Source organism: Myotis brandtii, unplaced genomic scaffold (assembly GCF_000412655.1).
Source record: "Myotis brandtii unplaced genomic scaffold, ASM41265v1 scaffold521, whole genome shotgun sequence".
Lineage (NCBI taxonomy): Eukaryota > Metazoa > Chordata > Mammalia > Chiroptera > Vespertilionidae > Myotis > Myotis brandtii.
Window position 1 is genome coordinate 4,155,381 of NW_005369870.1, and position 12,765 is coordinate 4,168,145.

The 12,765-nt window shown below is 39.3% G+C and overlaps 2 protein-coding genes across 4 annotated transcripts in view; one reads left to right on the top strand and one right to left on the bottom strand.

Moving 5' to 3' along the window:
* Positions 1 to 12,662, bottom strand: part of ADAL (adenosine deaminase-like) — a 24,989-nt gene extending 12,327 nt beyond the window's left edge. For 2 of the 3 annotated variants that reach the window (XM_014548764.1, XM_005877564.2), the window contains exons 1-5: positions 12,299 to 12,662; positions 5,627 to 5,853; positions 5,259 to 5,389; positions 4,139 to 4,199; positions 1,404 to 1,491 (exon numbers count right to left, since the gene is read on the bottom strand). In XM_014548764.1, coding sequence (XP_014404250.1) covers positions 1,404 to 1,491; positions 4,139 to 4,199; positions 5,259 to 5,389; positions 5,627 to 5,689 — 343 coding nt within the window. In that variant the 5' untranslated portion in view covers positions 5,690 to 5,853; positions 12,299 to 12,662. Of the gene's footprint in view, positions 1 to 1,403; positions 1,492 to 4,138; positions 4,200 to 5,258; positions 5,390 to 5,549; positions 5,854 to 12,298 lie in introns of those variants that run through there. The other variant, XM_014548765.1, reaches the window with a different exon arrangement.
* Positions 12,663 to 12,666: 4 nt separating this feature from the next.
* LCMT2 (leucine carboxyl methyltransferase 2) overlaps positions 12,667 to 12,765 on the top strand; it is a 3,196-nt gene continuing 3,097 nt past the window's right edge. Inside the window, exon 1 of the mRNA XM_014548732.1 lies at positions 12,667 to 12,758. Within this exon, the coding sequence (XP_014404218.1) occupies positions 12,686 to 12,758 (73 nt within the window). The 5' untranslated portion in view covers positions 12,667 to 12,685. The remainder of the gene's footprint in view (positions 12,759 to 12,765) is intronic.

Here is a 12,765-nt window from a genome sequence, read left to right on the forward strand (position 1 = left end):
GGCTGCCCTTCCCTCGATCTGGAGGGAGAGGCTGATCAGGGGCGGGGAGGGAGGGGCTGTGGGAGGTTGGCTGGCCAGCCCCACCCCCTGATTGGGCCAGTTCGCTGGCTGCAGTGGGCGTCATAGCAACCGGTCGTTCTGGTTGTTACGGCGTTCTGGTCGCTGGCTTTTTATATATATAGATTCTGAATAGATGGGATGCTACTAAGTAAATATGTATTCTGTTCAGTCATTTAACACTATCTTCTGAGCATATCTCCAGTCATTAAAGTGTATTTTAAACTATTTTTATTGTTGCCTACCATTCCATTAATCTTCATTTAACAATTCCCCTATTATTACATACTTAGGTTAAAACCTCTCTTTTGAATCTTCATTCAAAGAGCAACTTAGCTCTAATAATTGGTAGGTTTTTTCTATCCTTTTCTCTCACTACCCTCACCAGAATAACTTAGAACTGATTCTGCAGTTAAAAAATGCAAGATAAGTCTCTTCTGCTTGCTCCAGTTGTCAACACTTACTTTACTATATGTAGTTGAAAAAATTTTACCCCCTGAATGGTGACTGGGCTATACATGTCAGGGTGCAAGATGACCTGGTAGGATCACAAAATGCTAAGAGGGACCCAAAGATACTACATAATATCTCCTGATGTTACTCTTATGGAATTTTCTCCAGACCACATCCAGATCTGCGCATCTCCATCCAGAGGGGTTTTACCACATCACAGCTTGCTCCTGGCCAAAGACACTATTAGTCCCTGAGAAGTGAATGAATAACCTCATTTCAGTGATTGTTACAAAACATGATTCTGCATCTACTCAGTGACATTGTTTCACAAGTGCTCTTGATGCAGGCAGCAAGAATTAGCCTGTTTAAGACAATGCAACTAGAAGAAGCAAATGTCCTTTTCTCAGAGTGAGAAAAACAAGCAAGAAAAACAAATGAGCCCTAGCCGGTTTTGCTCAGTGGATAGAGTGTCAGCCTGCAGACTGAATGGTCCGGTCAATTCGATTCCGGTAAAGGGCACATGCCCAGGTTGTGGGCTCTATCCCCAGTAGGGAACGTGCAGGAGGCAGCCGATCAATGATTCTCTCTCATCATTGATGTTTCTCTCTCTCTCCCCATCCCACTTCCTCTCTGAAAAAAAAAAAAGAAAAACAAATGACATTTTTGCAGGCCTTCTTATTCCCCTTAAACAGATAATACCTGAGTTATTTTTTTTAAATAATAACTTACTCATTAATAATGTGCATCATAAATGTACATCATAACATTTGGAATGTTGATTCTACTTTTACAATAGAGTAAAAGTAAGTGCTTCATATTCTCAACTTGTAAACACATGAATGACCAAAGCACACAGAAAAGATTACATTGGCTGAGAAATAATTAAATTCTACCTGTAGCACTGTCTCCTCTGGGTGTGCTCCTTAGTTCCAGGTACTTGACACCATCATCTGCAAATTCTTTAATGACGTCTTTTGTGACCTGATAATAAAAGCAATGAACGTAATATTGATAATGTTGGTGTAAGGGTCCCAATGAAAGTGCCAAATGCTACAGCTTCATATCATTCATTACAGTTGATTTGGGAAACATGTTGGAAATCCTCCATGTGGTTAAGAATAGTACCTGCCTTGCCACACCCCTGATGGAGACCATGACGGAACTGTAAAATTTCCATTATCTCCCATCACCCCTCATTTCCACATTAAATCCAAATCTGTACATCATTCACACTTTTTGTTTCTTTTCTCTCCTTTTAACCATTTTAACAATTTTTCTATTTCCTTGTGTTCATAACAGCAGTTTGATAAAACAGAGAAGGCAAAACTAAATCCAGTTAAAACCATCTATGAGTGTGTAGTACTAGATAGAAACATATGGAAATGAACAGCTAATATGATTAGACATTAATGATGTACAATTTAAAGTCATGGCTTAAGATTCTTATTCAAGATATTTAGGAATACGTTGTATTTTTCATAAAATTCTTTAGGCAGGGTTAAATTTCCCCCAGAAATATATAGGAAAACTCTTCTTAGGCAAAGAAAGTGAGTGATAAATATGAGTCAAACTGTACCTAATTTAGCACAAATCTCAACAATCCAAAAATTACTAAATGACCAGGGTAAATGATATTTAAAGGCATGTTTCCATCTCTGCCATCAATCCTAAAAAAATACCAAATCTAATAGAAAAAGGACCAGGATAGGGATACTGTGACAACGTGCCCTAGTTAGTCCTTACAGTTGGTGCCCTAATCTTTTTTTTAAATCCTCACTGGAGGATATATTTATTGATTTTAGAGAAAGGAAGGGGGAGAGAGAGAGGAAAAAGAGAGAAGAGAGAGCACGCGAAACATATATGTGAGAGAGAAACATCAATCGGTTGCCTCCCATACGCATCCTGACCAGGATCGGATCTGCAATCTACATATGTGCCCTGACCAGGAATCAAACCCACAACCTTTTTGGTATACAGGACAATGCTCCAACCAACTGAGCCACCCAGCTGGGGCAATATCCTAATCCTAACCTGCTTTGACTATGTGTACATGAGCCGGCAAAAGGCAAAGGAACAGGGATTGACTGGTTGTACAGATAGTGCCTAACAGGGGAAAGGAACTACCTTAGTGGATTCACTGCAATCCAAGGTCTGAGTCTCATCTTTTTCTTTTTTTAAATTAAAGCCAACAATAAATTTATTATAATATAAATGTAATGGAGGTCTAGAGAATCAGCCTCAGAGACTATACACACCAGCATTCAAAAATCACATGACACCCCTACACCAAGAGAGACACTGCTTCCTCCACCACCGAGCATGAGCCTGCAGCCTCTGCATACTAGACCCAGTGGCACTGCTTCTCTAGGAGCTCCACATTGCTGCTATTGTGGGCCTCATCTCTGTAGGTTGAGGAACTTGCATCTTATCATTGCTCCAGGCCCAGAGATCCCAAGTCACTCTACCCCAGCTCCCAGGAGACTAATGCAGAAGCCTATTTGTTAATGTGTGCACTAACAATGAGTATGAAGTGGCAGTTCTTCTCAGTGGCTGAAGTGATCATATCTACTATCCAGGGTACCCTCATCTTGGTGGTGAGATACCTGTGAAATCAAATGAATAATAGAAGGTTGCTGGCAAGTATAGCGTGAGAGCAAAGGAAGATTTATCTAGGCCACAGTGAGGCCTGTGGAATCATCCCTACCCCACGCCCAAGAATACTTCCTTGGGGTCCACAGCTGTGTCTGCCAGATTCAGCCCTGACTATAAATTCTTCAAGGGCAGGGACCATGTCAATCTGTCTTTATATCCCCCAGTCTCTAGTACTGGAACATGATGGGCATTCAGTCAACTTTTGTTGAACTAAAGTTTTAGATTCAACTCTCCTCCAAAAGGTGATTAATTTAGTGTTTATTGTGAGGATCAAACTTGGCCAAGGAGGAAAATTCTTTCTTGATCAGTCAAACGTTAGTTCTCCAGAAACACAGGTTATACTTCTTACTTTGCATTTTTTCTAAATGACCAGGGTAAATGATATCTAAAGGCTGAATGATTAAGAACACTGACAGGATTTTGTTTCTCTTCATTTACAAAAAGGACATTTTTATTTTTATTCTTTTAAATATATTTTTATTGATTTCAGAGAAGGAGAGAGGAATTAGAAACATCAATGATGAGAGAGAATCATTGACTGGCTGCCTCCTGCGCACTGTGCCCACACTGGGGATTGAGCCTGCAACCCAGGCATGTGCCCTAACTGGGAATTGAACCATGACTTCCTAGTTCATAGGTCGATGCTGAACCACTGAGCCACATGAGCTGAGCAAAGAGGACTTTTTAAATGCCATCCTAGTCAGATCAATGATACAGAAACGAGTCTTCCATATCATGGAAACTATCAGTATCCTGGAGCTTCAGTTAAGAGAACACAGAGGTGTTCTTTAGTCCTACATTCCCAGAGGAAAGGTACAATTTCGCTAGGAATTAATAATTCAATTTCTAGGCACTTCTTGAACTTCTTCACTCTCTAGAACATCCACCCAGGCAGTGAAAAATCTTCCAAGCAATAGGGATAAAACCTTTCTATCTATGGTCAAATATTATGAAAAACAAGACCATCATTTCTTACCATTAAAATATCTTCAGGGCTAGTAGTAAGCTGATGAATAATCTGAAACATCTGGAAACATCTATAACATGAATAAAAAGTTTTAAGATACTCTAGTCATCAAAAGCTCAAGACAAATTCAGTAAGCAATTAAATTAGTAGATTTTAGTAATTATATAGGGTATCCCAAAAAATGTATACACAGTGTGAATGATTATAAAGTGTTTATTAACATACAGTGCATTTTCAAAATTTAAAAGAATCTACAGAAATGAGTAATTTTTTTTGTCAACATCTGTTTTCAAACTGATGACCGTTCTGGTCCAGGCACTGCTGATAACTCGAAGGAATGGAATCGCAAACATCAAGAATAATATTGTTTGGTATTTGTGCACCCTCAATTTTTTGTACCATAAACTTTATCTTTTATGTATCCCCATAAAAAAAGTTTAGTGGATAAATTTTCTTTGTTCAAAGCTTAGTCTGGCTTCATCTATTATTTCAAAATAGTTAAATCTAAAAAGTAATGAAAATTAAAGTATGAAAAAAATCATACTTTGAAATATTATAAAGGCAGTGTTTGTACTTCAACTGCGTTTTCAAACTTCCAGTAGCATTTTAGGATGAGCTTCCTTTGTTCAAAGCTTAGTCTGGCTGAAAAGAAAGAAACATCAATTGAGCTATCAGCTGTCAAAGTGTGTATACGTGTTTTTAGGACACCCTGTATATTTATAAAGAACTACAGAATAGGTTTTTTGAAAATTACATTGATCTAAAAAGACCAATGACTGAAAAGAAAACATTACTGATATTTTTAAGTGGAAAATACTAGTTTCCCTTCTCCACCACCACTCCCACCATCCCCCATTGGTAGGAGCAAATAGGAGAAAAGTCAGTAAGCCTATACTTTCCAGTCTAAAGAATATTCAGTATAGTACAACTTCACAAACAACATAAATCATTAAAAATATTGTCAACAGTCGGACAGCTGGAAAAATGCTGTATGACAAGTTATACTCTCCATACCAGATGGCTACCCTATTACTTTGACTATTAAAATCTGAATTCTTACATACTATTTACAATCTCAAAATAGTGATAGAGAAAAAAAGGAATGTGTCCACAATCTCCTCAAACTCACTCTTCTAAAGTTCTTTTCTTTCCTTTATCGATCATAGTCATTTGATCATGGATTTTGAGATCTGGTTTCTTAGCTATTAATTTCTTCATGGTATTACAACTAATTGATCCATTCAAGTGGGCATGAAGTTCCTAAAACAAAAGAATACAATCAGTAAAAACGTATTAACTATCCACTAGATTCATAGCATCATACCATGTACTTGATGTTTGCAGTCTATAGTAGGCAAATTGCCTATTAGATTTAGCTATATAACTTTTAAAGTTTATAAATTATAACAGTAAAACTCACTTTTTTTGTGTAAAAAGAAATAACACAGAGTCATTATAATTAGCAACCACTCTAGAATTCTCTGGTTGAATTCTCACCACTTTAGGTAGTTCTGAGAAAAAGGTTCTCTTCCATTGCTGCTGGTCTTCTGCTTCCATCATGACTTAGCAGAATAAAAAGGTCTTTCTCCAAACACTCTTATTGGTATGTACAATACCATGTAGTTCAGTCAGTAAATTTTGTGGTCTTAAATTTCCTTCAGATTGCTTTATTTCCACACATTTTTATAAAATTAGCTGAAATGTTGCTCAGGGTTTAGCTTCACCTATTGAAACAAATGTGAACATTTTCAGATGTTGACATAAAAGCAAAGAAATAGGACTTTTGCGAATTTATTCTTCAAAAGACAAAAAGCCCCTCCAAAGCTAATGAGCTAACAATGTGAACTAGAAATAAGAAAAAGTAAGAAGTGGATTACGATCTGCAATTCAGTAGGATGTATTCCTTACTTATTAGCATTTTCTATAAAACTACTTCTAAAACTAGAAATTCAGAAAGCTTATTTTGGGTAAAAAAAAAGTTTATATTTTGAATTGTTTAAAATATATAAAGAGCAGAGGTGTTGGCTTCATTGGACTTGGTTAGTCCTTTTACTAGTTTTCACAGTTTAGTAGTCAGTTAACCTCACAGCTTCAGTTTCCTTATTTGTAAAAAAGGGATAAAAGTGCAGAGTAGCTGTGAAGACTGAAATAGTAACTTAAATTCCCTTCTTGTATGCTCCCATAGACTCCAGTGACTACCTTTCACTCAGTGCTTTATCACACTGTATCTCAATCACTGATTTACTTGTCTTCCTCACTAGACTATAAGCTTCTAAGGACAAGGACTATGGCTAGAACCTAGCACATTACAGGTAATAAATCCTAATTTGTCCTTCACTGCTGAAGGTGGCTTATCCTATATAATAAAAGGGTAATATGCAAATTGACCCTAATGGCAGAAGGACCAGAACGACCGCTCGACCAGTCACTATGAGGTGCACTGACTACCTCTCGGTTCCTTTCCCCGGCCAGCAGATTCCGCTCGCCCAATGGTGAATGGGGAACCAGGGGTGGGTGGTGGGGGATGCAAGTGGCTCAGGCCAAGGCCCCTACCCCGCCAGTCGCCCCACACATTCAGGGCAACCATGGCGGGGGTGGGGCTGGCAAGCAGGTGGGAATGGCTGACCTCTCGGTCCCTTCCCCTGGCTGTCAGGCTCTGATTGCCCGATGGTGAATGGGGAATCGGGGTGGCTGGCGGCGGGGTGTGGAGCCGGCTGCAGGCAGCTGGGGAAGATGGCCCTAATCGCAGGCCAGGCCTAGGGACTGTACCCACGCATGAATTTCGTGCACCAGGCCACTAGTACATTAAGATAAAATTCCAAATGAAATTTAGTGATTTTCAAAGTAGTCACCTTGACTCTCTGGGTTCTCACGTATTAATAATGACGACGTTGATAATAATAGCAGTTTCCTTAAGAGCCTACCAGATAAGCACTTTTAATAATATAATATTTAATCTCACCAATAACCTTGCAAAATAAACATTTTTTACCACATTACAAATCTCTAAATTGATACTGAGAGGGGTAAATAGTTACCAAGATATTAAAATGGACAATAAAGAATATAGATTGTACAGGACTAGACAGAGCTTTAGAAACCCACAGTAAGGCCAACTCAGCATGAGTTAAAAGTGGCATTTCAATGAATTACCATATAGTAAGTGCTTAATAAATAGTAACAAATTTTTAAAAATGGACTATTTAATCAATATGTTTAATAAGGGACATAATATATGTCGTTAAAATGGGAAAACATACTTATCTTACATAGGTAAAGTCAATTTGTCATAAATTGACTTATAAAGTAATGTTAATAAAAATATTCTCAAAAGTATTCCTTAGAAATTGATTTTTAAAGTTCATGAAAGACTTAACTTGTAAAATTACCCAGAAAAAAATATTGTGAATCTCAGAAGAATAATACCTAATACTGGTGAAGTTCTAAGTAAAAGTTCTGGTGTGAGCAGAACTTGGTATGATCTTTTTGGAAACCAAATTGGCTATATGTATCAACACACACACACACACACACACACACAACACATTTTTATCCAATAATTCTATTGTTAAGAATTTATCTTAAATCTTATAGGATATGTACAAATACATTTCTTATAGTATTATTTATAATAGCAAAAATTGGAAACAACCTAAATGTCCATCAGTAGGTACTGACTAAATTAATTATACATATCCACTCAACTGAATATCTATGACTATATGAAAAGATTTCTATGACATAGTGTTACTTCCAAAAAGTAAGTTACAAAATACATGGTTTAGAAAGATGACATTTATGAATAAAGCATGTATGTACGTATACACTCACACACATTCTCTCTCTTATTTATATCTTTATTCCTAAAACACATATGAAAGGGCACACAGAAAACTGTTACCACTAGATTGTGGGTTGGAGGTGGCAAAGGTCAGGGGAGAGAATTTTACTTTACTTACCTTATATAGTTTTGTGCAATTTTGAGGTTTTACAACAAGCATATAAAACTTGATTACTTTTTGAAATAATTTTAATAAATTAAAAATTTCAATAATTGTAATAAGTTTACTTAATTTTAATAAATTAACATTTAGAATACTTAACAAATTATTTATTTAAAAGAACTGTTTATGAAGTAACTAAATTATTTTTTTAATATTGCAAAATAGCTTCATTATTATGAATTGTGAGAAAGAACTTTCCTGGTTTGACAACAGTCTAAAAAAGCACTGAAGACATTTTATATAGCAGGCTGATAATAACCTACTCTAGGATCCTGACCTTATTGTGTGCCACATTCAAACCATTCTCCAGATTAACTTTTAAATAGTTGTGAGTAATTGTACTGCCCCACTGGCTACAATCCTATATAATAAAAGTGTAGTATGCAAATTGTCCCCTCCACCAGGAATTAGTCTGGGAGCTTAACCAGAGGGTGGGGCCAGCTGGGGGAAGGGAGGGAGGCCCAGGACAGCAGCCAGCAGCTGCTAGGGACCCTACTAGTGCACGAATTTTGTACACTGGGCCTCCAGTGTAACCTATGTGAAACACAAAACAAGCACATTTGAAAAAATTGTTTCACTGATCCTTGCCTAAGATACTTCTATCAACAATACCATTCCCCACCAAATTCAACTTTCCTGGGCTGGATTTTATTTATTTATTTATTTTTTCAGAGAGAGAGGAAGGGAAAGAGAGAGAGGAATAGAAACATCAATTGGCTGCCTCCTGCAGGCTCCCTACTGAACCTGAAACCACCCCATGTGCCCTGACCTGGAATGGATCCCATGATCTCTTGGTGCATGGGTTGATACTCAACCACTGAGCCACACCAGCTGGGGCCCTGGGCTGGATTTTGCATGAGCCAGAAGCTGGAATGAGAGTGAGAAGCTGAAAGGCAACACACTGAGATAAGACCTTTCTACATTTGTACTAACAGTTTATCAAGTTAGGGAAGGACCAGAACCAAGTCTCCTGTCTCCCAGAGTACTTTTTTTCATGAGTAGAGGGGACGTAGGGGACCTCAGATTAATAAAACTATTTGTTACTTTTTATTAAGCACTTACTATGAACCAGGCACTGTGCTAAGTGTCTTAGATGGTTATTTTTCTTAATCTTCACAACAACCCATGAGGTATTATTACTTCCATTTTACATAAGAATAAACAGATTAAAAAATAATAACCAGCCGAAACCGGTTTGGCTCAGTGGATAGAGTGTCGGCCTTCGGACTGAAAGGTCCCGGGTTCGATTCCGGTCAAGGGCATGTACCTGGGTTGCGGGCACATCCCCAGTAGGAGATGTGCAGGAGGCAGCTGGTCGATGTTTCTCTCTCATCGATGTTTCTAACTCTCTATCTCTCTCTCCCTTCCTCTCTGTGAAAAATCAATAAAATATATTTAAAAAAATAATAATAACCAGAAAACAATCGTAAGATACCCAAATCACAAATTTTTCCCTATTCTCTTTCTTCTTGAATCACTTTTGATTTCTGCTCTTTTTTGTTAGAAATAAAAAATATTTGCCCTAGCTGGTTTGGCTCAGTGGATAGAGTGTCAGCCTGCGGACTGAAGGGTCCCAGGTCGATTCCGGTCAGGGGCATGTACCTTGGTTGCAGACATATCCCCAGTAGAGGGTGTGCAGGAGGCAGCTGATCGATGTTTCTCTTTCATCGATGTTTCCAACTCTCTATCCCTCTCCCTTCCTCTCTGTAAAAAAATCAATAAAATATATTTTTTAAAAAAAGAAATAAAAATATTTCTAACATATCATGTACATTTTACTAACTTGTCAATAAAATATTATTTCCATAGTTCTCTGTATTTTTTTTAAAGTTCTATAACTCTTCCCCCCACCCCCATTTGTTCCTCAATCAACCTTAAGACAATTCACAAAGCAGACTTAGTCCCCTCATTTTAGAGATGAGGATCCCAAGGTCCAGCAAGTTTAGGGGAGTTCTTTTCCTATTCCCTTCAAAGGCAATTCCAAACTCAAGTAGACCCAACTGCTTCACACCAGCTTCACAGAGACAACAGAAGCCATCAAGCATGAATTTCCTCTTTCTGTCTCCCCTCCCCACACCTAAAACTTATCTTCATCTACACCATTTCTTCCCTCAGAAGCCAGAGGAAAAAAGATCCATTCTTTTTTTAAAATATATATATATATTTTATTGATTTTTTTACAGAGAGGAAGGGAGAGGGATAGAGAGTTAGAAACATCAATGAGAGAGAAACATCGATCAGCTGCCTCCTGCACACTCCCTACTGGGGATGTGCCCACAACCAAGGTACATGCCCTTGACCAGAATGGAACCTGGGACCCTTCAGTCTGCAGGTCGAGGCTCTATCCACTGAGCCAAACCGGTCAGGGCAATATCATTCTCTTGATTCGCAGACTAATTTGTGCCCAGAATTCCATTCCTTCCCATCTATTCTAATTCATTACACCACTAGTTATTCTCACTTTTCTGTTCCTCCAACCTCTCTCCCCGACCCCCCACTGGCTATCTGCACTCAGGGAACCAACATGCAAATATAGTATTTGCTTCCACCTAAAAACAACAACACCCAAACTGTCTTTTATTCTACATTCCTCTTTACCGCCCTGTCTCTCCTTCTGAGCTAATTTCCTTGAAAGTGTAATTTAGACTGGCTGCCTCCATTTACTTATTTCCCATTCACTATCACATGGATCCTGCTCTGATTGCTGCACAGAAATTGCTCTCCCTAAAGTTATTGATAGCTCTTAAACACTAAAGCTAAAGGAAACTTTTCAATTAACAAAACTTTATCCTGACTCAAACTTTTGAGTCCCAGTATTCAAACTCGAATTGGTAGAACTTCAAAACTCATTTTATATAATATATTTCAGAGAGGAAGTGAGAGGGAGAGATAGAAACACCAATGGTGACAGAGAATCACTGATTGTATGTCTTCTGCACGCCCCCTACTGGGGATGGAGCTCGCACCCCAGGCACGTGCCCTGAACCTGAGAACTTGCAGTTCGCAATGCCCAATCTCTATCCACCGAGTCACACCGGCCAGGGCCAAAACTCATACTTTTAATCATTATGCTATATTGCTTCCAGGTAACCACACCTTTAGTCATCTTGATTTTCTTCTCCATCTCAGCCCGAGTCAGTCACCAAATCCCAATGAATAAATTACAAGTCTCCTTAAATATCTCTGGAGGCAGTTTTCTACTGGTGATGATGCCTGAACACCCAACTCAGAAACTTGGTTACTATTTTAAACCCCCAACAAGATTCAGACCATGCCCTAGCCGGTTTGGCTCAGTGTATAGAGCAGTGATGGCGAACCTATGACACGCGTGTCAGAGGTGACACGCGAACTCATTTTTTGGTTGATTTTTCTTTGTTAAATGGCATTTAAATATATAAAATAAATATCAAAAATATACATCTTTGTTTTACTATGGTTGCAAATATCAAAAAATTTCTATATGTGACACGGCACCAGAGTTAAGTTAGGGTTTTTCAAAATGCTGACACGCTGAGCTCAAAAGGTTCGCCATCACTGCTCTAGAGCGTTGGTCTGCAGACTCAAAGGTCCTGGGTTCAATTCCAGTCAAGGGCACATGCCCAGGTTGCGGGCTCGATCTCCAGTGGGGGGCGCGCAGGAGGCAGCCAATCGGTGATTCTCTCTCATCATTGATGTTTCTCTCTCTTCCTCTCCCTTCCTCTCTGAAATCAATAAAAATATATTTAAATTTTAAAAAAAAAAGATTCAGACTGTATCATGAGGGAATAATCACCTCGCCTCTGTGATTCCCTTACGACCCTAGAATCACAGAATTTTGAAAGTAGAGGGGAATGTCATTTTATAGCTGAGAATCTGGGGCTGAGTAATTTACTTACTGGCAGCTTAGCACAGAGCCAGGAATACAAGACCATCAATAGTATGTGTATCTGCGGGGAAAAATTTATTGGGTGAAACACAACCTCTGTAAAGGCCTGTTCATTTTGCACCAGACCTCACTGACTTCTTCTCAGACTTAAGTGGGATCTCTCTTTGTCACCTTTAAAGCATTAAATAAATTAGCACTAGCAGTTAGCATCCAAGGACCGACCCCTTCCTCTACTTGCCCACCAGCGTCCGGTGCAGATCTTCCCGTCCAAGTTCTGGCTGTCAGTCCCCACAGACTCACCTCTTACAGATTTCTGTCAACAGGTGAGTCAACTATGAGAATTTAGATTAAAAATTTTCCCTTCACACGGAAAAGCTTGCAGAAGTGACAATCTGAGCTTCCCTGACAGTTTACGTGTCCACAATAAGCCGTAGCGGACAGTCTTCCCGCGAAACAGCAGCCCCAGGGAATCAAAGAAGGCAACCCGTGGAATTTTAGCGCAAGCTACGCCCGCCTCAATTCTCCTCAGCGAGGCGCGCTCTTCCCGGAAGTGACGCAACTGGTCTGCGGAAGAGGAGTCCCGGAGGAGGGGTGGTGTTTCCGTACGGAAGTCCGCCGGGTGGGTAAGTAGAACGGAAGAGCAGCTCAGCACCGTGACAGGCCGGGGCTCTTGAGCGCCTTCTGGCCATGGGCCCGCGGAGCCGCGAGCGCCGGGCGGGAGCCGTGCAGAGTACCAACGACAGCAGCGCCCTCAGCAAGAGCTCCCT